The following is a 25972-nucleotide window of genomic DNA, read 5'->3' on the forward strand; positions in this document are numbered from 1 at the left end:
ACCCTTCAGTCCGCTGTCCAAAGATCGAGTCGGTGGTTGATGTCAACTACATTGACCTCTGAAACCCTCAATCCCCAGATGGCCAGCAGAAGCAACAGCACTAGCAATGCAGTCGGAAAACGATCCATCGCCAGCCTCGCCCCTCTCAGCGCGATGGGCTCCAACAACCCCTCCGCCCATCTCCGGGATTCTTCAAGGTCAGCCACTCGTCCTCTTCCCCGGTCTGGCCACCAGCTGATCATGTCCCGTACTCTAGGAACACCAATCGGTACTCGGTCACCCAGCTTTATTCTATGGCAGCGGAGAACGACACGGAGATCGAAGATGAATTAGCCAGAGGTGCTTTGAGCCTTTTGCTGGGATCACTCGTTTTCCTATCCCGATCGTTTGGTTTCATTCACCATCACGCGATCAATCATTCATGCCCAGTGTTCTGACCAATCGCTCGTCTTGCACCTTTATGCTGTACCCTTCTCCAGCCCAGAAACGTCTACGCGATCTCAAAACAAAGATTTCGTCTCAATCCAAGAAGAACTTCGTCCTTGAACGGGATGTCCGCTACCTCGACTCTCGCATCGCACTGCTCATTCAAAACGCAAGTCGTCCTGCTCTCTCATCCTTGCTCAACTCTTCCAGCTAATCCTCCTCGATATGCACATACACACTTCACAATCTATATACAAATTACTCTTATTGGATGATTGTTTTTAGCGGATGGCATTGGGTGAACGGGAAGAAGTACGGGAGCATCTAGAGGAAGCCGATGAATCAGAAGGACTCTACTTGGACGAGAAGAGGACACAGGTGTCTTTTCCCTTGGAGTTCTCCCATCTTATCTCGATCCGAGACTGACATACCAACACCTGCTTCGTGCGGCATCCGCGATCTTCACAGCAATACGCCAACCTATTCTTTTTGCTCCAAAGTGAACCGCGCCATATTGCTGCTCTTTGTCGTTTGGTCTCGATGGGCGAAATCGACACCTTGCTCCAGACGGTCATGTTCACGCTCTACGGAAACCAGTACGAAAATCGAGAAGAGCATCTACTCCTGACAATGTTTCAGGTCAGATTGATCTCCCACTCTTATCGACCATCCCAACCACTGACTCCCCCATGAACTCAACACACACACACACACGCACAGTCCGTACTATCTGCTCAATTCGAAACTACGACCGATTTCGGCTCACTCCTACGTGCAAACACGCCTGTATCACGGATGATGACCACTTACACGCGCCGTGGGCCCGGGCAAAGTTATCTGAAAACTGTTTTGGCCGAGCGGATAAACAGTCTCATAGAGCACAAAGACTTGAACTTGGAAATTAATCCCTTGAAGGTCAGATCAGACGAGTCTTTCTCTTCCGCGATCGGGGAACATTCTTGATGAATCGATAGATTATGATTTTTTTTTTGCTTAGGTTTACGACCAAATGATCCAGCAGATCGAAGACGAGACTGGCTCATTACCTGAAGATCTTCCCCGTGGGATTTCTGCTGAAGTGGCAGCGGCGAACATAGATGTACAAAACATTATTGCACCTCGACTGGCGATGTTGATGGAAATTGCCAACAGTTTTCTGATGACGATCATGGAGAGCATCGACAGTGTACCCTACGGGATCCGGTGGATATGCAAACAAATTCGAAGCTTGACCAAAGTATGTAGGGTATCCAATCAAGCCGACTCTTGCCGCACAGCTGCTCATTCCTTCTTTCTCGATACTGGCGCTTTTTTTTGCTAGCGCAAATACCAAGATGCGACCGACATTGCGATTTGCTCTCTAATTGGTGGCTTCTTCTTTCTTCGCTTCATCAATCCTGCCATCGTTACCCCGCAAGCATACATGTTAATTGACAACCTACCAACAACTGCTAAATACCCTCGACGCACATTAACCCTGGTATGTCCTTCCTGAATTCTCTCAAATGTGCCTTTTTTTTTTTTTTTTTGAGAATTTATCATCCCCTGTCTAGATCGCGAAAATGCTCCAGAACTTGGCCAACAAACCATCATACTCGAAAGAAGCATATATGATGAGCTTGAACCCATTTGTCGAAAGCAACAAGGCCAGGATCAATAAATTTTTGAACTTGTTATGTGAAGTCAAGGATTTTTACGAGTCGCTTGAGGTACTGTTCCCCTTGCTCCAGTCTATGAGGCTGGCTGGTTTTGGATTGTTGATTATCCTTTTTTACGAGAATGCAGATGGACCAGTACATGGCTCTGTCCAAGAAAGATCTGCAAATCAACATCACCCTCAACGAACTATACAATACCCATGCTCTTCTCGTTTCCCACCTCGATCATTTGGTGAGTTCAGATGCCTTTTGAGAACTTCAAAAGAACTTTGAGACTGATTCCCAGAGTACTTAGGCCAAGGACGAGCGCCAACATTTGCGAATACTCCTGGAGGAAATTGGTCCAGCTCCGCCTCAAGTTCCTCGGAAAGAGAACCGGACGATAGAGCTACCATTGTACAGTCGATGGGAAATTCCGATCCAAGATATTACGACGGCATTGATGGCCGAAAACAACCTGACACAGAACGATATCTTGTACATGGAGACCAAGTCAATCTTTGTCCAGCTGATCCGATCGATCCCGCAACTGACGGAGAAGCGGCCGATGAACCTGATTCAGATTGCTGAACGAGCGGCGACGGCCAAGGATGCGGTGCTGGTCCGCAAGGGGCTCAAAGTCAAGGAGATGTTGCGAGAACTGGAAGAGATCAAGCTGTGTGATCGGAAGGATGGACACAAGCTTCTGGTTGACGAGATTGCGGCCGAACTGACCCATCTGGGCAACATGCGAGAGAAGGTGCTTCTGGAAACCAAGTCGTTAGAATCGGTTTACAAGACCATCGGCGACCACAACAACTATCTTCGCTCGCAACTTGAACAGTATAAGGCCTATCTCCAGAACGTCCGGATCACGAGCACGGCCAACCAGAAGGGAAAAACCGTCGGCGGCGGCGTCGGCGTCGTCAGCGTCGACGGCAAGGAGAAGAAAATCCCGAAGGCTCAGGCCCTGGGGCCCTACAAATTTAGCCATGCTCAGTTCGAGAAGGACGGCGTGATTGTCGACACTAACGTCCCTGAAAACCGGTCCGTCTCTTCCTCCTTGTCCCTCTCTCTCTGTGTGTGTGGTTTCGGAAAGCTGATTGAGTTGGCTTTGTTTTGGGGTGTAGACGGGCCAATATCTTCTTCCAGATCGTTTCGCCCTCGCCCGGCACATTCATCATTGCATTGCACTACAAAGGCCGAGAGAAGGCGATCTTGGAGATGGACCTGAAGATCGACGACCTCGTCCGTCTCTCTTTCTCTCTCTCTTGCCCCTCTCTTTATATACTCGGGTCTGAGATTGTCTCTGTTCTTTTTTGTAGTTGGAAAAACAGAAAGATAATGTGCCGACTCTCGATTTGGAGTACGTCCAATTATCGGTGCCTAAGACTTTATCGATGCTGAATAAGGTATACATACACATCCTCTTTTCTGGTAAAGCTGTAACAACCATGCTGATCGGATTTGAAACATTGTCTGTAGACATTCGCGCGTCGTAAATGAGCGGCCAATCGAACGGACTCTGCGTTTCTGTCCTTCCCCACCCCCCCTTTTTCGTTTAGAGGATTCGTCTCTTTGTTTGCTTCTAATCACTTTCTTATTGTTATCAACTTTCGGATTTTTATGGGTATTTTTATGGGTATTTTTGAGGGATGCGGGGATGTAAAACAACAGGTGAGCGTATTTCGTTGCGGGTTCTAATGACATGCGTGTACTCATCATTTTCTCTTTTCTTATGTTTCTTCTTCGGAAGTGTTCATGTGTGTGTGTGTGCAAGAAAATGAGAGAGGGGGGCGACACATGGCACTGGCTGGAGACCGTTTAATCTTATCATAATTATGTGTACACTTTTTTTTTTTCTCTTTCTGTCATTTTGCTTGGGACGTCCCTCTCCTTTTTTGTACTCTATTATTCAAAAATCACTGGTCTGAAGGGACCACCCATTCACATACACACATGTCTTTCACTCTATCACTACTAATTATCATCATCTTCTTTGTCTGCTTCTTCGGTCGACCTGTCAATTCACTTGTTGGTTCCTTTGATATGATTGTCTGGTCATCGGTTGTGCTTCGGCAACCCCCCCCCCCCCAATTTTTTTTTTTTTTTTTTTTGGCTGGTCTAAAAAAACATTGGAGAAACAAAAAATGTGTTGGGATTGTATGTCTTGTAAATATATATTTGTGCGTGTTGTTGGTGCTTCCATCTGTTTGCCTCTTTCACTTTCTGTTTCTCTTTGTCCTCTCCTCTTTTCTTCATTTCCCTACAACATAACAATTGCCCAAGTGTTTCTTTGTGAATATATATTTATGTATTGCTGGGCAGATCAAAGAAATTGGTTCTCTTTCTCCGCATATGGCCATGCTTCTTTTACTGTCCCTAGCATTGAAAACAGAAGCAATGAACACCCTTCTCCCTCCACAGCTGTGCAGTTGAACTTGCAAAACAGCCAAGAGGTGACTTGAAGTATTCTAAACGAACTTCCGGACTTGACTATCTTTCTCTTTATTCAGGAACATTGGATCAATAAAATGAAAGCTGAGAACATCAACCCAAGGACATTGAGGACACACACTGTTGTGACACACATAAGACAAACTTTTCAACCTCAATACAATGTATGGCAAGATAACTCAAAATTCATCCGCACACTGTAAGTTTGCATAGAATACCATAGATTTGACTCCCCAATCTCTACAATCAAACCCAATTTTTTGACAGCATCAAACATCTAGACGCCTGGCTCTCCGCTCCAATGACCAACAAGTGGCACCATTATTGCAATGGATTTGAATCTCCATCACAGGACTTGGAGCCCGGCCGGCTACCACCACAGCGCGCTTGAGTGGCAGGTGTGGCCGTTTCGGAGTTTTTGAAGACCTCTGCACTGTGCACGAATGGCGCGTGTGCGCTCGGCTGAGCTTGGCGGGCTGGTCCACCCGGACTGTTGGATGCATGAGTCAATCCGTCACCCTACCTTATATCTTCTCACTCGTTTTCTCCGACCTTGGAGGTTCAGTAACACATACACCCCTTCAATAGTTGATCCTAGTGTCCCTTTCAAAGCCGTTCGTCGCCTTGCTTGCGTGAACACAGGAAGATCAGAACTAGATTTGTCAGAAATCTTGGCACACACCTATGTGATGGGAAGGAACAAGAAGGAAAAATATTGCCTGAATGTTGAAGATTGACCCGCTAAACCACTCAACCTTTGAGCAGTCGCGTCGTTTTTAATCTGGATGGATGCATATTTTTGGATGATATTTTTCCAACGCGAAAAATTTCGGATTCTTTGCCACGTTCTTGATGGGGGATCTCCGGACGGGAAGGGTGTGCTACTGCCCCCCGGTAGAGCCCGGTAGGCGAGGGACATGTGCCTGGCTGCCAGTTCATAATGGATGACGTCATGGCCCCGGTGCTGTGTGTGGCAGAAAGCTGAAGATGAAACTGGGCCTGTGCCCCGTAAGCACATAACTTTATCACTCGAAATGTATCCCGAAGTCCAAGCTTAATCCCAAAGACAATATGTTGCAGTTTCTTTCATTATCTGATTCAGTGTTAGACGAAAAGGTCGAACTTGGTCATCGTCTTGATGCCATCGCTATCGGTACCACAACGGTCAGTCGGACTTCCCGTGCTGTAACTTGGACAGAAACTTGTTGATATGCCCACTAATCAACTGTTTCGCGAAGCTTGTCTAGTGCCTAGCATCATTTTTGACAGGATTCATTATTATCAAATTCCTCCATTTTTTATCTATTTCGGATGCGAAGGACCAACGATTTTCCCGCTGCATGGGCTCCGCTGCGTTAGTAATGCATATGGCCCAGTGGATTGCACAGTTAGAGGTATCGGTTCTTATCTCAGTTGGCGCGGATGTGGTGACTGTCACTGATTGCTTTTGATTCATTTCTCAGAACACATGCCTTGCTATGACACGTTATGCCACATCCACGCCATTTAACGTATTCCTCTACGAAGGAATCGAGACTCTCTTCACATTGTTTATCGTTATCGTCGTACAGTGTGTATTTTATTTTCTGACTTCGACGCGGGATGGAATACACAGATACTGACTAAAAAAACGTATTTACCTACTTTTAAGGATCCACTTTTCTCGCATAGTTCGTGCTTTCGTGAAGAATAAAATTAGATGGTCTAATTTCACGGCGGTTTCATGTTCTTTAACCTGTCTGGCTGGGTTGGCGACGTCAGCGATCATTCTATCAGACCTGTCCCATGGCCGCTTGAAAAGAGATACTCCCCCAAAGCTTTCAGTCCAGCTAACCGTATGCTGGGCGGTGTGGTTAAGCTCAGCGACATCTTTTGATATCACCGTATTAATTGTCTTAGCAAAACACATTCTTAAGCAGCGTGCTGGGACAGTTCATATCACCTTCAAAAGCTTCCTGAGTCGTATCTTGCTCGTGGCAGTGTAGTAAGGACCCCATCTTTAATCTTCACAATCTGATTGAAAAAGAAGCTGAATTGATATCCGAATGCAGTGCCTTCCTTATGACATCTTTAACCTCCATCGTCGCCGTTATCCTCATCGTCGGTAGGAAACTTGATTTCTTTGCGCTCATTTTGTCTAGACACCCCCCTTGCTGATTTTGACTCGCTTTTATTCTAAAGTTTCTACGATATCGTCTGTTGAAGACTTTATACTACTAAGCCGACTCCGAATAGCAGCTTTTGTTTCAAATTCATTTTTGCCTCGAATATACCTCCTGGCGTTCTGTGAGAAAATGTTCAAATAGGGATGGCGAAAGATTTGCGGTAGATAAACTGACGGAATTTGGGGTCATCCTTAGGCTCATCTCTCGTCGGGAAACGCAAGACTATGGATTCAAAATCGGCACGCTATTCGATGTCTGAACCATCGGATTTGGCATAGCCCCCCCGCGCTGTCTGTATCTCATCAGCAAATTTCGATCTCCAGCCGGAATTATGTATACCTAGCCACAGCTCTAGCTTGAGGCCTCTGGGAGACATATATAGAACAATTCCAATTTTAGATTCGCTCGTATTTTCCATGCGAGTCAATCCAGCCTAAATAAATTAAATATAGGCATGAGGATTGTGTGGGAAGTATGTTAAGCGAAGCATGACTCAGCTGGAGGTGGCAATTTTCCAAAGCAAGTGGCATTTTAAGTAGGTACGATCTTCATATTGACATTTGTAACTCCGTCCTGATTCTCTTTTGTCTCTAATCGCATGTGATGGTAGAGTAATCGGTAGACAAATTTCTCATTTTTGGACATGTTTTTCATCATACAATCCCTGATCGATGATAACACCAGTAGTCTGTGTTACTGAACGAATTTTAACTATTTTGCCGGCCTGAAATCTTCATCAAGATGCAATTTAGGCAATCTGGAGAAATTTTGGAATTATTTATGGGAGCACTTGCACTGTCTTTGAATTTTGAACATCTAACTGAGACAGGCAAATATGATCAAAGTGGCATATCACCTCAGATTCTGTGTTGTGTTGCTTGAAGCAAAGGTGGACCTTATTTTATGTTTATTGATAAAGTAATGATATAGTAGACGTTTTTGGCCCAATACTACAGCCAATAGCACTGGGCTTGGTAAACAAAAAGTCTTCACTATAACAAAATTTCCATTGTTTTATTTTTGTATACTGGTATGGTATCAGCCAGCTATTAAAAGCAGTTCAGGCTGTGTTTGGCAGCATCATTATTGCACAGTAAATAATTGGACTTGCTTTGTGCACTGCAAAAAGCTCTTTGCGCACTGGGCAGTGCACCAAGTTTTCAAACACTTCACACACTGTGGGCAAAGGAAGCAACTTTTTCAAATTGTTTTTTGACCAATCAATACACAAGCTTTTTATTGTCCTCTGTGATTTTTTTGGGAGTTTTTTGAAGCTGCCATGTAAGCTTAACAAGCCCACCAAGAAAAATAAACAAGTACAGACATTTGGGGACCTGGAATCCCTGTTCCTTGGGTTGCGTTGGGGTCTTGTCATTTTCTTTAAGAACGTGCCCAAACCCAACCCAAAACCCAAAGAATCTTGGGTAGGCCTGACCCATTTACACCCTGAATTACAGGTTTCCAAATTACTGTACTTGTTTTTTTCTTAGTGGGCTTGTTAAGCATACAGAGAAGCTTCAAAAAACTCCCAAAAAATCACAGAGGACGATAAAAGGCTTTTCTATTGATTGGTCAAGACTTGGGGAACAAATTGAAAAAGTTGCTTCCTTCCCCCGCAGTGCGCAAAGTGCTTGAAAAATTTGGGCACTACGCAGTGCGCAAAGAGCGTTTCTCAGTGCGCAAAGTAAGTCCGTAAATAATTGCAGCATCTCCCTTGAAATTATGTAAAACATCATTTTTTAGCCTGATCATTTGGAAGTAAACTGTCAAGCTTTATGGCAGCTTACTTACATAATATTATCATATTTTAAACATTATGCTGTGTAATATGACACTGCCAAACATGGCCTAATTTTTGATTGTTGGGGGGAGCTTGTCAAAGGCTAATTACAGACACAACAAGTCCTTTGCACATATTTTTACCCACTGATTAAAGTACGTTTACACCCAGTTTTACCCCTGGTCATTGAAATAAATAGGGTTGAAACATTTTAAATGGGGCTCTCTACTATATCAGCCCATGGGGAAAATTTCCTTTACTATAACAGGTAAATTGTATGAGATTATAAAATCAGCATTAGAAGGGCCCATTTATAGTAAACTAAAGTCAAGAACCAACATTTCTAGAAAGACATATGGGCCCAGATTTTTTAGGAAGCAGCCAAGAGAAAGGGGATGCATTCAAAATTCAAATGAATACATCACTCAAAGTAAATTGTTGAAATCAACCAAAGAAGATGCAGAGGAATGGAGATATGATGGGTAAATGGGCATAGTGTGGTATGTAGTCCATGTTGCCGTGATCAAGAAGACCCTCCATTTAGATCTTCTTTACTTTCTGGCTGCACAATTGACTGGAATGTGTTGTGCAGAAAGCCAGGTAGGTTGTTTGCATGGTAGTTGACTTGACCTGAACAGCCTCCAATGGATTAGAGCTAGCAATGCAGAGTAGATACAGTTTATAAAAATCCCTTCCGACCCAACAAACAACTTTATGGACAAATCTTTGATTTTTAGTTTTTGAGGGTGTGAGGAGGGGAGAGAGGCGGATAAAGGCGAAGTACATAGTAAAGAGCACATTCAGTAGAAGGATAAAAGTGAGAGGATTGGTGCCTATGTCCTTAATGTATCAATACGTTTCCTTCCGTGATATTCCTGCCACTCCAAGTCAAGACTGAGGGCGATGAAGCTGACTATAAACCTCCAAAAAAAAAAAGGAAAGAGAATTATTCAGCCAAAGTGCTACATAGAAAGAAAGAAAGATGTTACGAGAACAGGAGAGATCAATAAATATTATACAGACGCTGGTCGACGATTGAATTGATCTCCATCTCAGTGCTCTTGCCGGCTGAATGACCCGCGTCGACCTCGACCCTCAACAAGCAAGGTTGTGTATTCATCGGGAGTGCGTGTTGGACCGCAGCTGCATACTTGAAGCTGTGTAGAGGGACGACCCGATCGTCGTGGTCTTCAATATTCAAAAGTATTCAAGCATCCTCGTCAACATTGGTCCACTAAGCGACTCTAAACTCATCCAATGAGGGGTCCATTTAAGATATCGATAGGGATCAAAAGAGAGAGCTGTCACTGACCCGCTGTGAGGAGCATGAGAGCTGGATATTCGGCGTCCGGGTTGATGTTATGCAAGGGGGAATATTTGATCAAGTAGTCGAACGCCTTGGGGTCGTCTGGGTCTCCAAACTCAGAGATCCAAGTACGTCTGTAAAGCCAGGCATAGTGCGAGCAGAGTGAGCTTCAAGAGGAAACAGTGCGAAGCGCCGATGGAGGAAATTGCAGAAGATGAGCCTCACCCAACCGTGAACCGCTGGAACCTCAACATGTCAAATACCCCCATCTCGGCAACAGCAGCTCCATAGAGCTCCGGGGCCTGGTTGACGCAGGCGGCCACCACGAGACCACCGTTACTGCCGCCCATGATGGTCACCTTATCGGGAGCCACGTACCGATTCTCGATCAGATACTTGGTTGCGTACTGAAAGTCATCAAACACATTCTGTTTTTTATCAAAGCTGGGTCCATTCAAAGTGTATTGCAATCCAAATGGATTTGATTAGCATTCAAGAAAGCAGTGGGTATGGCGGGAGAACACTCAGGGCACTAACCAGCCTGCTAAATGCCAGTCCTCTCCATACTCTCCACCCCCTCGGATGTTTGGCACAGCGAGTACCCCTCCATAATGTGCTACAAAGGTCATGAAAGCGGGCGAAAAGAAGGGCGTGACGCTAAAAGAATATCCACCCTGGAGAGCAGCTCACACCGAGATCAGCTGTCCGGTTTGTGTGAGCGATGTAACTGCGCGATCAAAATAAAAAGAAAGGGGCCCACGTATCCGTACTGAATAGCGGGCGCAGTACCGTCTTGCTTGAAGTCTTTCCTGTGAACGATGAACATCGGCACTTTGGTCCCATCCTTTGAATGATAGAACACTTGTTTGGAGACGAAATCATCGGAATTTAATCCAGACATCGCAGTCTTGCTGAATTCGACCAGTTCCGGATCCTCTTGACTATCAAAACGGTAGCTAGACAAAACGGATACGTGACCGCAGACAATGCAAGGTGACATCAGATCAGTGGTAGGGATACACGACCCCACATTCAATCTCAGCCAAGAATGTGATTGCCGCCAATCACTTACCGGTAGATCGCTCCAGGAGTTATGAAGCTATTGATTGAGACGAAGAACTCGTGATGTTTTCGCCGGCCGGAGAGGCTGTCGACGCTAGCGATCAACTGCTCGCCGATTCGTTTGATACGCTTGCCGGACTTGATCTCATGAAGGTATATCTCATCTTTGACGTCCCGTGAATAGGTCAGAATGGCCTGGTGGTTGTTGATGGGATGATACCCCCCCAGGACCGCATGAGGATCCTCGGGTACCAAGTCTGTGAACCCTTCTTCCGGCTTGTCCAAGTCATACATCACCACTACGAAGCAAGAATTAATCAGTATCATCGGAAATATGTGCAGCAAAAACTGGTGATTGTGGGCTTCGTACCTTTGTACTTGGGTGCATCCTTGTTGGTATAGATATACAGTTGACTGTCATCATTCGCAAGGAAGGAGTACCTATGGCCAAACTTATTCACGATCTTTTGCCACTTCATTTCACTCGACAGGGGCTGAGAGGTCAGATCAGCAACCCAGAGTTGGTTGGAGTCGTCGGTGTCCGCATTAACCTCCAAGATGAGGTACTTGCCGCTAGAAGAACAGAAATCAGGTCAGTCCATCTGGAACCAAGGGATGGTCAGATAATGAAAACCACTCACTCCTCCGAAACTGCAGGTCCCCATACGTATGTTGGATTCTCTGGGTCCTGTAAGCCAGACGAAAACAAAATAATCTCAGAACAGCGCCCCCTGGTCAGGGAGGCGGGCTAAACATTGTCTGACCTTGACGATCAATATATCTTTACTCTGTGGCTCGCCAAGTTTGTGAAAGTAGACCTATAAGCAGAGACAGGTTGGATAAGTTACTTGAGATGTATTCAAGCCAGCGAGGAATCACGGAATAGATACTCGCCATGTGATTGAGCTCAGATTGGGTGTCTGTCCCGGCATCAATCCCGACTTGATTTTTACCGGGCCCGGTAGCTTTGGGCTTTGGCTCTTTGGGCTGTTTGTCGGGGAATCTTGCATAGAAAAAACCTGAACGTCGGGTCGATCACCAAGCTGTCAATGAGCAGCTCTTCCCACTGAAACACCGCTTTCTTTCCACTCACCAGAATCATCGTTCATCCAAGTGACTACATTCGGTTTGACATTTTCGACGATGTCTTTCATCCGCCCAGGGTCCTCGCCTCTCTTGCCGCCCTCGGCAGCAGTCTTGGTATGCGGGTGGTCACCGCGACGGACGTAAACAGTATTAGTGTCGCTCCCAGAGCGAGAGACTCCATAGGCCATGTAGATGCCCGACTCGGAAGTCGCCGAGAGACTGAGTGCGGTGGTGCCATCAATCGAGAACAGGTTGGGATCGAGGAAGAGCTCCCCCACAGGCTTTTTCTGTTTGGGGTCGCTAGCCCGCTTGAAGGCTTCCTCCTCCTCCCCTTTTTTGACCCGATAGAGCACGTATTGGGATTGTAGGCCTGAGTTGAACCAGAAGTAGTAGTATCCATCGGGCTTCAGCAATGGACAACCGATACTTCCGTAATCCATATTCTTTTTTACTGTCCGATAGAGCGAGTCTCGATGGGAGTATTGGCTCAGGTAATCCTTCGTAAAAGTTCGTTGCCTGGTGACGAATTTCTAAGATAGTAGAGCCAATTAGAATTATGCTACGAATACTTCGTTTTTTTTTTTCTCTCCCATCGCATTTCTTTTGGTTATTGGGAGGAGCGTACCTTTGTCTCTTTACTCTGATTGGGCGGCTCGTGTAGCCAACTATAAGGATCTGGGACAGTGACCGGTCCATTTTGTTTACTCTGGAAAACGTCCGATGAGTTTAGATCCCTACGACTCGACGAGCGGGGGGATATGGCGTTGTTCTTGGGTCCCAGTGCTTGGGGAAATCGGTGGTAGGACAGGTGTGCAACTTATCTAGAAATAGCTGGATTACTGGGGATCCGGGGCAAGTTTGTAAGCTGTCCAAGGTGGGCTGAAGGGGTATGCGAAACTGCAGAAAGGCTGCTAGCTTCGTGACTAACTGCATTATGAAGTGAAGAATGCAGTGAAAACCAACGAGCAAGGCAGCGCGTTTTATAGCTTGCCGGGGCCTGCCGCCATGGAGAGTGAACCTCAGAAGAGAGAGCCTGCGGCGTCTGAGACAAGCAGTAATACCAGACAACCACAGGGGTTTGAAGCCCCAGCCCAAAGGAGTGACTAGAAGGGAAGAAGTAGTAAGAATATAGGCCCGTTCTCGTTGTCCTGAGGGGCGGAGGTGTAACAGTCTCGGCGGGTTGAAACCGTCGATGCCGAAGCGCCCCCGGCACGCACCAGGCTTGACATAGCAACATCCACGGCGCCACAATCACCGGACATTCCGTGGACTAGACGTGAAGGCCAAACTCCAACCAGCGGTCAACCTGCTGGATACCGCCCAAATCGGCCCAAATCGGCCCAAATCTTTAAGCTGTGCTAATTAGGTGTGCTTCGTCGAGATCATTGGTCAGCTATCGATGGCCGCCGTGGGTTTAACCTCCCGCGCCGCCATGGCGGGAGTCCTCAGTCGAGGTCTGTCGAGGTAGGTGGTGTTAAAAATATGGCTTCACCCTACCAAGAGCTGCAAGCCTTCCGACGCGCCCACCATGCGAACCTAGTTAATTCGGGGTGCATGAGACAAATATGCATATGCATTTTGATGACCTGCAATGTTTTTGGTGGCAGCATCCACCACCAGACAAACCTCACCCCTCAAAAACGATGGACGCCTCAGGATCCAGCTCACCACCTCCATCCGCACCACACGACGCTCCATCCGTCCGCGCGGGGCCAAAGCCATGCGAGCAGTGCCAGCAGACGGCGTCGCGATACACCTGTCCGGGGTGCGGAGTCCGGACGTGTTCGTTAGGGTGCTCGAGCGACCACAAGACGGCCACGAAATGCTCGGGCAAACGCAACCGGGTCGAGTTCGTCCAGCTCAACCAATACTCGTGGGGACGACTCATGCAGGATTACTCGTACCTCGAGGAAATCCATCGCCATCTCGCCCACCCCCGGCTCGCCCAAGACCCCGCCGCTCCCCCCTCCGTCGCCGCCTCCTCTATCGCCCCCCTGCTTCCCTCCCGAAACTCCAACGCTAGACGCGAGTTCCTCGTCCGCAAGGCCGCACTCGAAGGCGTCCGACTCACTTTGATGCCTGATGGGATGTCAAGACGCAAGCTCAACATGACCCATTACAATCAAAAGTCAGACCCACATAAGTCTCTTACTATTCTTGAAACAAAGTCACTGATTTCTACATATTTTTTGACCTTCGCAGGAAGAAATGCATGCAATGGACCGTAGAGCTCGTTTTCCGGAGCGGAGAACCGGACAAGAGCGGCGAGGCACAAGCCGCCACAAGGCACGGTCCGGCGTCCGAAACCCATCCCCACGCCAGCCATCTGGTGCACCAAATCTGCTCGGACACGGCGCTGATTGAGCTCCTGAAACGGACGCTGAAGCTGAAGAAACTGAAGATGACTCAGGAGAGACGGCGGCACCTTGTAGCCCTGGTGGAGCCGGAGCACGACCCGGCGCCGGCCGCGACGGCAGAAGAGAGCGTGGTATTTGTGACGAGGCTCGGGCGTGCTGGTGGGCCAGAAGGGCCGGCGAGCGAGCCCGCAGAAGTCTATGTGCTGGAGAGCATGATGACGGTGTGTGGGGCGTTGGGCGGGACGAGTGTGGTGGAGTGGCCGCAGTTCGAGGTGTGGACGGCCCCCGACTGGGCCGCCGAGATGAGCGCCGGCCGCGTCCGCATCGTCGCCAAGCCTCCTCCTCCTCCCGCCGCCGCCGCCGCCGTCACACCGGCTCCTGCTTCCCTCCGTCCCGTCGACTCAGGATGGCCCGCTAAGAGACCCCGCACCGGCGACGCTCCGCCCTCCCTCCATGCCCAAGCCCTCGACACCCAAGCCTCGTCTGCCCTCCCCCTCGATCAACAGACCTCGCCGCACCTCCTGGCCTCGTTGCTCCAATACTCGAGCAGCGATGACGACAGCGATTGACGCCCAGACCATCCACTCCTCTGGCCCGCGTTCCCTTGCCCGTTCTTTGTTGTAGCTCTCTGTGTTGCTTCTAGGGATGTCCACTGCTGCTGTCCCTGCTCATGTACAATAGTCCTCCGGCGGAACCACTCGAAACGCAGCTTGCCCAGAAGTCCACCCCGGTCTAGTGATCAGAACCCGCTAACCCAGGAGAGGGATGGCATTGAATCACACGCCCTGGTGCGTGCTGAGTCGCCCCACTTGCAGGCTCGAATCCGGGCTGCCCAAGACCAGTGCACATACGGCAGATCTGCTCAAATCAACCACCTCATCTCTCAATCTCATCCACATTGCCAAAGCTTATTATTTCCGTAAACACTGCCTGTCCCAATGGGATGGTGGTGTTGTTAATCAGGACATGTCTTAGGGTGTCTCTCTCACAAAGTTACAAACTTGAGTTGTGGTGTAGCCTACTAGCAGGACGCTTCTTACCATATGTCTCTCATGGCACCTGGGTCCTTCGCACACACATGTATCCCCCAACCTGCTGACCCACATTCCCCCATGTTTTACAGTCGACCAATGTACTCTCATTGCACAAGAAAAAACACAAGGTGTGACTGCACACTCCTAAAACAGATTGCACTTTTTTTAATTCCTTCACATCTCCATCCATAATTTCTCCCCTCCCACTTTTGATGTCATTGTCAATAATCCAAGTTTCTTAAATCCAAAAGAATGTGGACCCCTAGATGTAAGTTTTTGGGGTGGTTTTTTTATTTTTTTATTTTAAAAAAAAGTGCAACACAGTTTATTAGACAATCAAAACCAACACTGGGGTGCTATGCTAGTAGTAGTAGTAGCTACCCTATGTTATCCAAGCTATCTTAGTAAAGTAAAGTGTGTGGGGTTGGAACAGCTGCAATAAATTTACCAACATTGTCAACCCTCAAGCCGTAGCACCATGGGAGTTTCCTCAGCACTTGCGTGCAAGTGCCATCTCTTAACTCAGTTATAGATTTGGTTGGATCTCACTTAGATGCTGGTTTGAAGGCTAGGTTCATGTCTGCCACAAAATATCCTGAAATGACCTGGAACAATACTTGATTTATTGTTTAATGTATGTGTAAAATGTATGCTACACCTATGCCAAAAACAAGGCCATTTTAATGATAAGTTTTACTTGATCCTCAAGCTCAACCAAAGTTCCTCATATTTCAATTATCATGATTTTTGACCTCTTTGGAAACCCATACCCAGTAGGTTTCTCTGAAACGGTTTCTGTATTTATTTTCAGGGCACACACCAAAAAGCTGCCAGTTCTTTTCAAGTTGTTTCTATCACACATGGTGAAAGCTTTGGATAAAGTGCAGTGATACTGTGGGAGGTAGAGCTGGTTCCTAGTACCCATTGGCGGGTACCCGTGGGGGTGCGCAGTACAAATTCAGGTGGGTACCTGCGCACAAATTGCCATTCTGCACAGCTCTGCTTTCCCCCAGTGCCCATTGGCGGGTACTAGGTACCTGTGGACGGACCCATGGAAGTACACAGGTAACTGCCAGCGGGTTCTGGGTATGGGTGCGGGTGCCCATTCTGGGCATTCTGGGTCAAAATTCAGGCAGGTACCCACACCCGCCGTGGGTACCTGGGTGCAAAGTGTCAGCTCTAGTGGGAGGTCTGATTTTGCTCTGGTACTACGGTTTGACTTTGGTGCTGTGGGGCCAGCTGTCACACAACCATGTAACCTGTGCGGACTTCTGTGACACATTGTGTCACACAAACGTACGCGTGCGCGTTTGTGTGACACGTAGACCATCACCCAGCCATATCATGCCAAGATGAGTGCCCCGCAATCCCAGGGGCAAATCAGCTGAATCCTTTAAGAATTGTATCTGATTTTCATCCATCAGTACAGAAATCCTGCTGAGGAGATTTTCTGAATTCATTCACAAACCCTGGGTAATCTGAGGCTCCCCTGGACTTGTCCCAGAATTCTAACTCCCTTGGGACAAAATTTAGCAGCTGAAGAATGTGTCACACAAATTTACACATGTGTGCTGGTGTGTCACATTTTTCATCACTGAGCCTAGTGATGCCAGCCTGAGTGCTCATGCAGAGCCAGGGGCTTAGGTGAACCCTTCAAAAATTGTTTATAAAGTTCAGCCATATGTACACAAATGATTTTGGGGATATTTTCTGAAGTCATACACAACTCATGATTAATATGAGGTTTTTTTCCGCTGGACTTTTCCCAGAAATTCAAATATTTTGTGAAAAACTTCAGCAACTAAAGAATGTGTCACACAAACTTACATGTGTATCTTTTTGTGTAACACTAAAATATTTCAAGCTTTTTGGGATTTATCATAAAAACATGATAAAATGAAAGATATAGAGCTGGAACTTTGCACCTGGGTACCCGCAGCGGGTGCAGGTAACTTCCTGAATTTTGACCCAGAATGGACACCCGCACCCATACCCGGCACCCGCTGGCTTTTACCTGAGTACTGTTAAGATTGTACACATTGTTTTCATCTTCTGTTCTCTGTTTTCGTGTGCTACATACATTTCTCTTCCATTTCACTCAGATGTCACATGTTGTAGGTAGTTCACCTGAGACAGCGGGCGTGGAAGGACTCTTTCCTCATCCTTCCACACCATCTCACCATCGCCTCGTGCCCGCTGCTCTCAGGTATAGTGTTTCTTGTCTTTTTCCTTTTCTCTTCTTTCTTCATTTCTTTCCCTTGTTCTCCAGTTATCTGATGTGAAATGAATAATCCTTCCACATCATCTCACCATCGCCTTGTGCCCGCTGCTCTCAGCCCTCGTCTAGCTCATCAAGTACTTCCACAGGTACCCGCCCACAGGTACATAGTACCCGCCAATTGGCACTAGGGGCAAGCAGAGCTGTGCAAAATGGCAATTTGTGCGCAGGTACCTACCTGAATTTGGACCCAGACTGGACACCCGCACCCGCCGGAGGATACCTGAGCAGTGCCACAGGTACCCGCCCATGGGTGCCAAGTACCCGCCAACGGATGATAGGGGCCAGCTCTAGAAATATATGATTCCCGTGGTAAATACCTTATTTCTGCCAAGTATTAGATATTGCTTTGCAAGGTAGTTGAAAATGTGTTCTGAAATAGTTCCAGTAATAACTAGATTTAAGTTGAAGCTGGTTTTCAATTGAATTCAACTCCTTTCCAAAGTGCCTTGAGCTCAATTGAGCATAAGTTAAACATAAATTCATCATGAATTCAGCATACATTGAGGCTCAAGTTCCAGGTTATATCTAACAGGTTTCTTAAACAATATTGTGCAATGGCACTTGCACACAAGTGCCATGCAAACTCCCATGGTGTAGTGTAATGAGGGTTTTTTTCTCAGGCAAGGTGATGCTAAGAGCCGGACTCTTCTGGCGACACCTGCTGATGAAGGATATAAGGAGGTGCTATATAGCAGATAGGAGAGTTTTATTTCAAAGAAATAAAGAGAAAAGAACCAAAAAAGAGGGGCCCGGCAGAGCAGGCAGGGTTTACATCCCTCTGAAGTGGCGCTGGGGTGGTTGTACTTGTGGTCCCAGAAAGATAGATTGTGTGGAGAGCTAGTTGGATCAGGAAAGGGATTCTACTTACTGGTATATATCCTTCCTGGTGCAACAATGAGCTCAATAGCAAAACAAGATGGTAAGGTTGGGCTTGACACGGCAAGATCCTGAAAGCAAGGTCTGTTGGATTCTTGATGAAAAAGGATCAAGAAGAAGCGGGGACAATGGCAGTCAGGTTTTTGAATAGGGGTAATAAGCAGAGGAAGGAGGGAGAGAGGGAAATCTTACCTCTTTTTATATCTTATCCTCTTCCTTGTTTTGGTGGCTCTCTTAGAAATCTCTGGGCTTCACAGGGGATTGGCGTACTAGTCAATGGAGGATTGGAAATATTTCAAGTCTCTGATATTAGGAGTGGTAGTCAGCATACCAGTGATGTAATTGACTGGCAAGTGAAATATTGGTAAGCCCTTAAATCACTTGCGGGTCTTTGAGTGACATATATCATACACTTGAGTCACTTGCAGGGGATTTAAGTGACATTCAATGCACTTGAGTCACTTGCAGGGGATTTGAGTGACATACAACGCACTTGAGTCACTTGCAGATGATTTGAGCGTCATATTTGTAGAAGAGGTTATGTATCCTTTTTTACTTTAGTGAAAAAAATATTTTATTTCTTTATTTTTGTTATAATGTCTCTTTAACATTTTTTTTGTATTGCTATTTTTCATATTTTTTTTCACAATAGCTTGCTCTGCATAGCCAGATGGCATTTTTCTACTTCCTGGAAGCAGATAGTGTAATGGCTAGATGATGTGATGATAACACACTATCTCATTGTGTAGTAGTGAAATATATCTAACTGCATAAAGACTGGATAAGGTGCTGATAAAAAACTGACACATCATCAAGTGGTGAAACAGACCTAACTGGATGATAATTTTAGAGTGTATTGGGTGCCAGTTTTTAAGGTCTAGTCTGTGGGAAGAAAGAGAGATTCTGGGGTCTGGGCCCCATGGATTCTGAATCCTAAGATGGTAGATTTCAGTATGAGGAGATAGTCAGGATCTTCAGCCTGTCAAACCTTGAGAGTACAGTACGTGACATGTACATGTAGAGAATGTCAAAACATAGCCGGGTACCATTTACACCGCCGGTACCCACGCTGTTTTTGCCAAAAACAGGCACCCGGCACCGCCTGGCGGGTACCATGGGTCTTTTAGGCGGGTACCATGGGTCTTTTAGGCGGGTACCATGGGTCTTTTAGGCGGGTACCATTGGTACCTGCCAGCTTTATTTCCATCAAAAAGGTCACCAAGAGGTGTTCTTGATGACCGGAATGGACACGTCATCAAGAGGTCCTCCCCTCGATGACCTGAACAGTTTGGTCATTGAGGGGAGGACCTCTCAATGACCAGAACAATGACTGGCCTGTTCCGGTCATCAAACAGGTTGGTCATGGTCATTGAGGGTGCTCCCCCAACAACCAGCACGCACTTTTCATTGAGGGGAGTAACAACTCCCCTCAATGATTGCACTAGGGATTGTCCTTGATGACCGGTCTATTGTCAGTCATTGAGGGCAGCTCAAATGGGCCAAGGGCTGGGGGTTGGGGGATTACCCGATCAACCCGGCGGGGGAGAGTGGTATTTGACCCGGGTACCACACCCTTTTTTCCAAAAAAAAGGGCACCCGGCACCGCCTGGCGGGTGCGGGCAGTACCAGCCCATGGGTGCCAGGTACTGGTTGACATTCTCTATGTACATCTGAGAGCCTGCACATTATCCCCCCTTTAATGCTCAAGCCTCCCCCATTTTTGGCTTGATCAATGAGAATATACAAAGATTAAGAAATAACAGTAAAAATTCATCCTCTTTTGGCTCTTCAATTTGTCCCCGGGGACACCACGGATGTTTGCTCAGCACTTGCGTGCAAGTGCCTTCACCCCTCTCTTTAGGAACTCTTTAAGATCTCTTGCAGAACTTGACACCAATTTATGCGTAATTTTGGATTGAATTTATGCTCAAGTGTGTCTGAATTGATGCTGAATCCAAGTATATTGAAGCCTCAGTTTTGTGGAAAAATAATTCAAGGGTTTCCCCTACAATTGACTAAAATACAAAAAAAAAACAAAGGTTTCCCCTTTTACCAAATAAGCATCCACAGGCTGAGATTCAGCTTAAAAATTAAGCAAAACACAAAAAAAAAAGACTAGAATACAACATGATAAAACAAGCCCGCACCCTGCCACCTAACATCAGCAAGCTGATGTATCATGGCCCACTACCCATCCCTGTCTAGCAGGGTTAAAAAGTGGTGAGAGGAAGACCCCCAGCCCGTAAGCACAGGGGGGTCCATGAGTATCCCCCGCCGGACTGCGCAAATGCAACAGCGGACAGGGGTGAGGCGACCCCAGGCTGGAATTATGTTCTTTTACCGGGAGTGTAACGGGAGGTGGGATTGGTCCACGGGGCCTTCTACCCCATACGAGCCAGCGCGACAGGGACCCATCCCCGTAAATCAAGGGCAGGGTAACCTGTAAGGATCTGAGATGATACTGGGGTCACGCCTTTTCAGAGGCGGAGTGACGCCCTGGCAAGTATAGGGAGGAACCAAAGGAGAAACCTGCCCGCTAGACATTCAGAGGCGGTTTCTTCCCCCTGCAAACTCGCCCTTCTGTCCGGCACACTCCCCTATCTCCCTCACTTTCTTGATCCCTTAGTACAGCCTACCCAGTCTGCAAAGACTCAAGAACCGTACTATTTTCTTTTCAAATACCACCCACCCACCCATAACTTAGATTAGTCTAGACCTGACAAGAGGGCTAGACGGGGTCTTACACCCATGCCGACACACACCCGTGTGTGCTGCTCCAGAGAGGAGGCTCTCTCCGTCTGCTCTTCCTCTCTCACCCTTTTCTCTCCGGTGGGCTAGGCTTCACTACCCCTGACGCTCAAGCCCTCACGGACTGGCTAGGGATGCTGAGATGGAAGAGAGACGGAGTAACACGACTACTTCTTGTTACCTCCCCCTCTCCACAACCCGTACACGGGGATCTTGGGAAGTCCTTCCCTGACTTCCAGGATCCCCTAGATGCGCTAGAGCATTGAAAATGTAGCAGCGCACCACTGTGGTGATCCAGATCTGTTGCGCGCAACAAAACTTCCAAAACCTCAACTCACAGCCTAAAATACTTGCATATAATAGGATATTATTAGGGAAATAGATTCTACATGCAAATTTAACCCTAGTCACTCACTTCAACTACCCAGCTAGCTCTTTTAGATTAGAAGTTATTTACAAATATAGGTTTAGTACAGGCCATACTTAGGTGGAAAGTCATATAAATAATGAAAGGCATGCATGTATATGTGAGCATAGTTATATTTACTAGTTAGGCAGGCCTCCACTATTAGCTACAGATCACCTCACGCAACCTGCACGTTGGAAACTGCATCAACTAGGCCTCCACTCAACAACTCAACAGATTTGCGCGGACCTTACATTGATGCATGTGGTCAGAAAGCCTCTACTTTGGCAGTGAAATCAACGTAGGCGGCCTTTGCCTTAAAAAGTACAAATCACACATTGTCATGCGGAACATCAGTTTAAGTTATGCACCCCTTGCAGAAGGCAGTGCAATCCACAGGGTCACCACCAGCAGAAATGCCTCGAGTGCAGCCCTCACCAGCAAAAATAACTCAGAAAAGAATATATAAGGAGGCCCTCCTCCCACCATTTTTTCCAGCATCACCCAGGCACCCCAGCTCAGTGGTCACCAGTCATCATTTTGCCATCATCACGGAAGACACAGTCATCATACATTAACATAGAAATCTCATACCACACTCCATCATCACTTCCCTCTGCTGAAACCATTAAAAACCCAACAAAACATATTCTCACTTGATTATATTCTTTGCCCATCTTGCCATATAGAGGTTGTATACGCATCTTGTACTTGTTAAAACTGATCTAGGTCTGATAGAGACTACTACATACAAGTTTTCTCCATCATAAAAGTCACACCACAACAATAAATAAATTTGTTGTCAGAATTCTGTAGTATAATAGAGGGGCAGGTCTTTCAAACCACCCGTAACAGTAGTATTACTTAGCTGGAATATCATATTGTTATTTCCCCCTCAAAGGACTGCCAACCCATCCCAAAGGAGTTCTCACACCGCGCAACGCAATATCACATCTGCTGCTTCCGCGCAGCAGAACTCCTCAAGAACCCCCTCGGTTCCTCCTGGCCTTTGAGGCTCGAGTGGACAGCTCAAGAGTCGCCTGGGGAAACATGGATGCCAGAGTCCCCCTATTTATAGGCAATTGTCTGGTGAAGCTCCATCCCACCCATCACAACGGACTTGCCACTCACCTTTGAACTGTTGCTTTGCCAATGCCGCCACGCCATACAACCAACCCAGCTCCCTACCCACCGTTGCACCTTGTTGCGCCCTGGCCTTGACTCCAGGTGGACCAATTCCAACAACTCCCCAAAAACATCCAAAGGTCCCTGCTCCTCCCCAGCCATTACACCATTTCAATCTTGCCTCAAAGCCCCTCCCTTTCCAACAGCCGCCACACCCACCTCCATCTGTATTTCCGAGATCCTTGACTCATCAATCAATAAAAATAACAAAACCCTCTTTGTTAACATTGGTCTAGCTAACGGCATCCTCCTCCGCACCGTGCTCGACTCCGTCAACGCCCAGCTCACCTAAACGCGCACCCAGTAAAGCCCAAACACTTTTTTTTGTTGAAATACTGATTGATGTTTCTGTTACCACTTCCTTGGCTCCCGTCCCATCAAGCTCCTGCCCGTGAAGGTGGACAGGAAGACCAGCATCATTGTGCTCTCATCCCGCACCTCGCTGAACTACACCTTCCAGAACCTGCTGAATTTTGGCCCGCTGATCTACGACGCGCTGGACGACGTGCACAGCTTCAGTGCCAAGCTGTGTCCGGTGGCCTCATCGGCATCGTCGGCTCCTCCCTCCGGTACGTCCATCCATCCATCCCCCCCCTCTCTCTCTCCTTCCTGTATTGATGTGTGTGGATGAGGGATGTAGGATATTCACAATCCCCAGACTTGGCGTGAAGGTCAAACAGGACCCCATGCCCCTCGCGTACACCCCGCGCAAAATTCTGCTCGACCCAGCCACCAAACACGACATCACTGTTGAGTCCGAGCACCACACCATGGCCCCCGACGTCCAGGTTGCCCGGTTCGCCCTCCAGGTACATCGATCCTCCCCTTGTCCCCGCCCTCCCCCCCACAAGCTTATCTTCCACAGGCCAAGCCCACATGCTCCTCCAGAAGGCGCACAAAACAGTTTACAATATTTTCGACGATCCCATTCTCGCCGCTTTCTCACGCACGCAATGGTCATTGCCGTCCTGCGCGCCCGCGCCCAAGTAGCCCGGGGAGGAGAGCCGACGCCAGTCGAGCTTGTTGCGACCCGCATGCGCATCCTCATCGGCCCCCGAGGCCCGCTCGAGTATCTCCAGCGCGTTGGCCTTCGTCGTCAAGGCCGGCCTCCTGGGCCTCCGCCTTGGCGCATCAGCCGCCGCGCCCGTCCTTCTCGCCCTCCCTGGCGTGCTAGCCAGCGTGCTGGACGTCGAGGCATCCGCCTTTGTTGCCGTCGCTGCCCTCTGGATTGTCGACCGTTGATGCGCTGCTTGCCGTACGGATGATGAGCTGGAGCAACAGATAGGTCAACCCAAAGTGCTTCTCTGCCCACAAGGGCCATTCCACCATTCCATACGCTGTTTCTCATGAGAATGGGTGTCAGGTGCCGAGAAAGTCTGTTATTGAGACCAGATACAACAATGTCTTTCCATTTCCCTTACATCAATCCAACATCCACACCGTCCTCAAGTTCCTGCTTGTCTAATCACCTCACAACAGTCTCCTCAAATGGATTCTTGCCAAGGTCCTGCAAAACTTCAAGAAAAAAGAATACTCCCAATGTGGTTCCTACACTCCCTGTGGCCCTCTCTTGTTGTGTTTGGTGCTTGATTTTTTGAATCTTTGTTTTGCTTTTGCTGATCTATGAAATGAGTTCAACACACTTATCTGTTGTGTTTAGCTTATTTTATGGTTGTATCTCCGTCTTTCTCTCTTCAAACAAGGAGAATGAAATACAGGATTAAATAGAGATCAATTTAATAACATCATTACTTCATAGCTGGATGTGTTCAGGGGTTGTTAAGAACATATCATTTGTGTGTGTTGTGAATTTTGAATCAAGAGAAAAGAGTTTGCAGAAATGAACACTAGGAATTTATTCAAAACAATTAGGGTGGACTTGTTTGAATGGAGTTTTTCCATGAAATTGATCTTATGTGTGTTGGGTGTGGACTTTGAGAGTTGTAGGAGAGTGTCAATGTTTAATGGAAGTTTGTGGTGCACCTGGTCTGACATGAATCTAGGTTGAATTATAAAGTAATTTATTTTTCCTTTGCCTTTCATTTTCATGATTTTAGTATGGTAGTATCTGTGAAACCTTTTTCTTGAAACAGCCATCCATAGAACCTCCTCCTTTGACCTAAAACTTGTTTTCTATGTTTGATGATCCTTTTGCTTTGAAAGATAATTTATCAAAACTTTTAGGTTGTTTGCTATCACTGTGGAGCTGATCTTGATTGATAAATTGATTCTTGATCAAGTTTGAATTCTAAGGGAAATTTGACTGTAAAAATCACAAGACCCCCACATTGCAACTTGTGTAACCAAGTTCAAATCACATTTTAAATTTTGAATTGCAGTGTATGATGCAACTACCTGTTTGCACAGATTTGTGTCAAGTATTGAAAGGGTAATTGTAAAAAAGGGTTGGAATATATTAAGGGGCAGGCTAAATCCACACCAAAAAATTACTACATCCACTCCAAAAATGGAGTGAACAGTAGTCCACTCCAACTTTCATTGGAGTGAACCATAGTCTACTCCAAATTTTGTTGGAGTGAACAAAATTACACTCCAAAAAAGCCTGTTTTTTGGAGTGTACCCATAATGCACTCCAAAAATTTTGGAGTAAACCCAATTCCACTCCAAAAATAATTTCTCCAAGGTAAAATGATTCATTTTTTGGAGTGCACAGATTTTCACTCCAAATTTATTGGAGTGGTTTTCAACAGTATTGCAGTAAAATAAGTCAGGGTTCTTAAAGAGGAATGAAAACTTATGTCAGCATCATATGTGTACTTAAAATACATCAAAAATTATGTATGTAAAATGTTTTCAGTTTCTACAATGACTAAAACCTGAACCAGAAATAAATTAAAGGGGATTAAATTTGGTTGGTTCATGTCACCTGCCTACTACTGCCCTAAAGATTTCCTGGTACTCCACCCCAAGAACTTGGAATATACATTTTTCAAAGTTACATGCACCAGGAAAAAAAAGTAGTCACCTGATGGCAAGTGACATGACACAGCTTTGTTTTCAGCTCCAACACTGCTCCAATGCTGCTCCTCCCCAACAGCACATCTAGGGCTTGCATGACAGGTGTCAGGATCAAAGCACTCAATGTGACAAAACCAGATGATGCTCGGCTTTGGCCCTGGCTCAGCTGATGCTCAGCTTTTACCCT

The 25972-nt window shown here is 46.8% G+C and overlaps 6 protein-coding genes across 6 annotated transcripts; 5 read left to right on the forward strand and 1 right to left on the reverse strand.

Annotated features, from left to right (window-relative positions):
- Positions 1–78: 78 nt before the first annotated feature.
- On the forward strand, positions 79–1119 carry PtA15_8A278 (uncharacterized protein; the record flags this gene model as incomplete). The annotated part of the gene is made up of 5 exons (XM_053171690.1): positions 79–197; positions 257–339; positions 480–595; positions 712–804; positions 895–1119. 5 exons carry the CDS (start codon positions 79–81, stop codon positions 1117–1119), a joined length of 636 nt encoding a protein of 211 aa, XP_053022929.1.
- A 102-nt stretch (positions 1120–1221) lies between these two features.
- On the forward strand, positions 1222–3569 carry PtA15_8A279 (uncharacterized protein; the record flags this gene model as incomplete). The annotated part of the gene is made up of 9 exons (XM_053171691.1): positions 1222–1341; positions 1424–1663; positions 1748–1906; positions 1980–2135; positions 2212–2316; positions 2380–3110; positions 3194–3311; positions 3389–3475; positions 3549–3569. 9 exons carry the CDS (start codon positions 1222–1224, stop codon positions 3567–3569), a joined length of 1737 nt encoding a protein of 578 aa, XP_053022930.1.
- A 3012-nt stretch (positions 3570–6581) lies between these two features.
- Positions 6582–6963, forward strand: PtA15_8A280 (uncharacterized protein; the record flags this gene model as incomplete). The annotated part of the gene is made up of 3 exons (XM_053171693.1): positions 6582–6624; positions 6702–6806; positions 6881–6963. 3 exons carry the CDS (start codon positions 6582–6584, stop codon positions 6961–6963), a joined length of 231 nt encoding a protein of 76 aa, XP_053022931.1.
- Positions 6964–9298: 2335 nt separating this feature from the next.
- PtA15_8A281 (uncharacterized protein) lies at positions 9299–12852 on the reverse strand (the record flags this gene model as incomplete). The annotated part of the gene is made up of 14 exons (XM_053171694.1): positions 9299–9378; positions 9489–9653; positions 9778–9905; positions 9997–10215; positions 10309–10445; positions 10532–10727; positions 10844–11132; positions 11204–11406; positions 11475–11521; positions 11598–11651; positions 11728–11852; positions 11927–12449; positions 12545–12688; positions 12760–12852. 14 exons carry the CDS (start codon positions 12850–12852, stop codon positions 9299–9301), a joined length of 2403 nt encoding a protein of 800 aa, XP_053022932.1.
- Positions 12853–13401: 549 nt separating this feature from the next.
- On the forward strand, positions 13402–14845 carry PtA15_8A282 (uncharacterized protein; the record flags this gene model as incomplete). The annotated part of the gene is made up of 4 exons (XM_053171695.1): positions 13402–13458; positions 13527–14047; positions 14122–14602; positions 14696–14845. 4 exons carry the CDS (start codon positions 13402–13404, stop codon positions 14843–14845), a joined length of 1209 nt encoding a protein of 402 aa, XP_053022933.1.
- An 8303-nt stretch (positions 14846–23148) lies between these two features.
- PtA15_8A283 (uncharacterized protein) lies at positions 23149–24048 on the forward strand (the record flags this gene model as incomplete). Its single annotated transcript, XM_053171696.1, has 3 exons — positions 23149–23375; positions 23447–23615; positions 23797–24048. 3 exons carry the CDS (start codon positions 23149–23151, stop codon positions 24046–24048), a joined length of 648 nt encoding a protein of 215 aa, XP_053022934.1.
- Positions 24049–25972: the final 1924 nt, after the last annotated feature.

Source organism: Puccinia triticina, chromosome 8A, assembly GCF_026914185.1.
Source record: "Puccinia triticina chromosome 8A, complete sequence".
Taxonomy (NCBI): Eukaryota; Fungi; Basidiomycota; class Pucciniomycetes; order Pucciniales; family Pucciniaceae; genus Puccinia; species Puccinia triticina.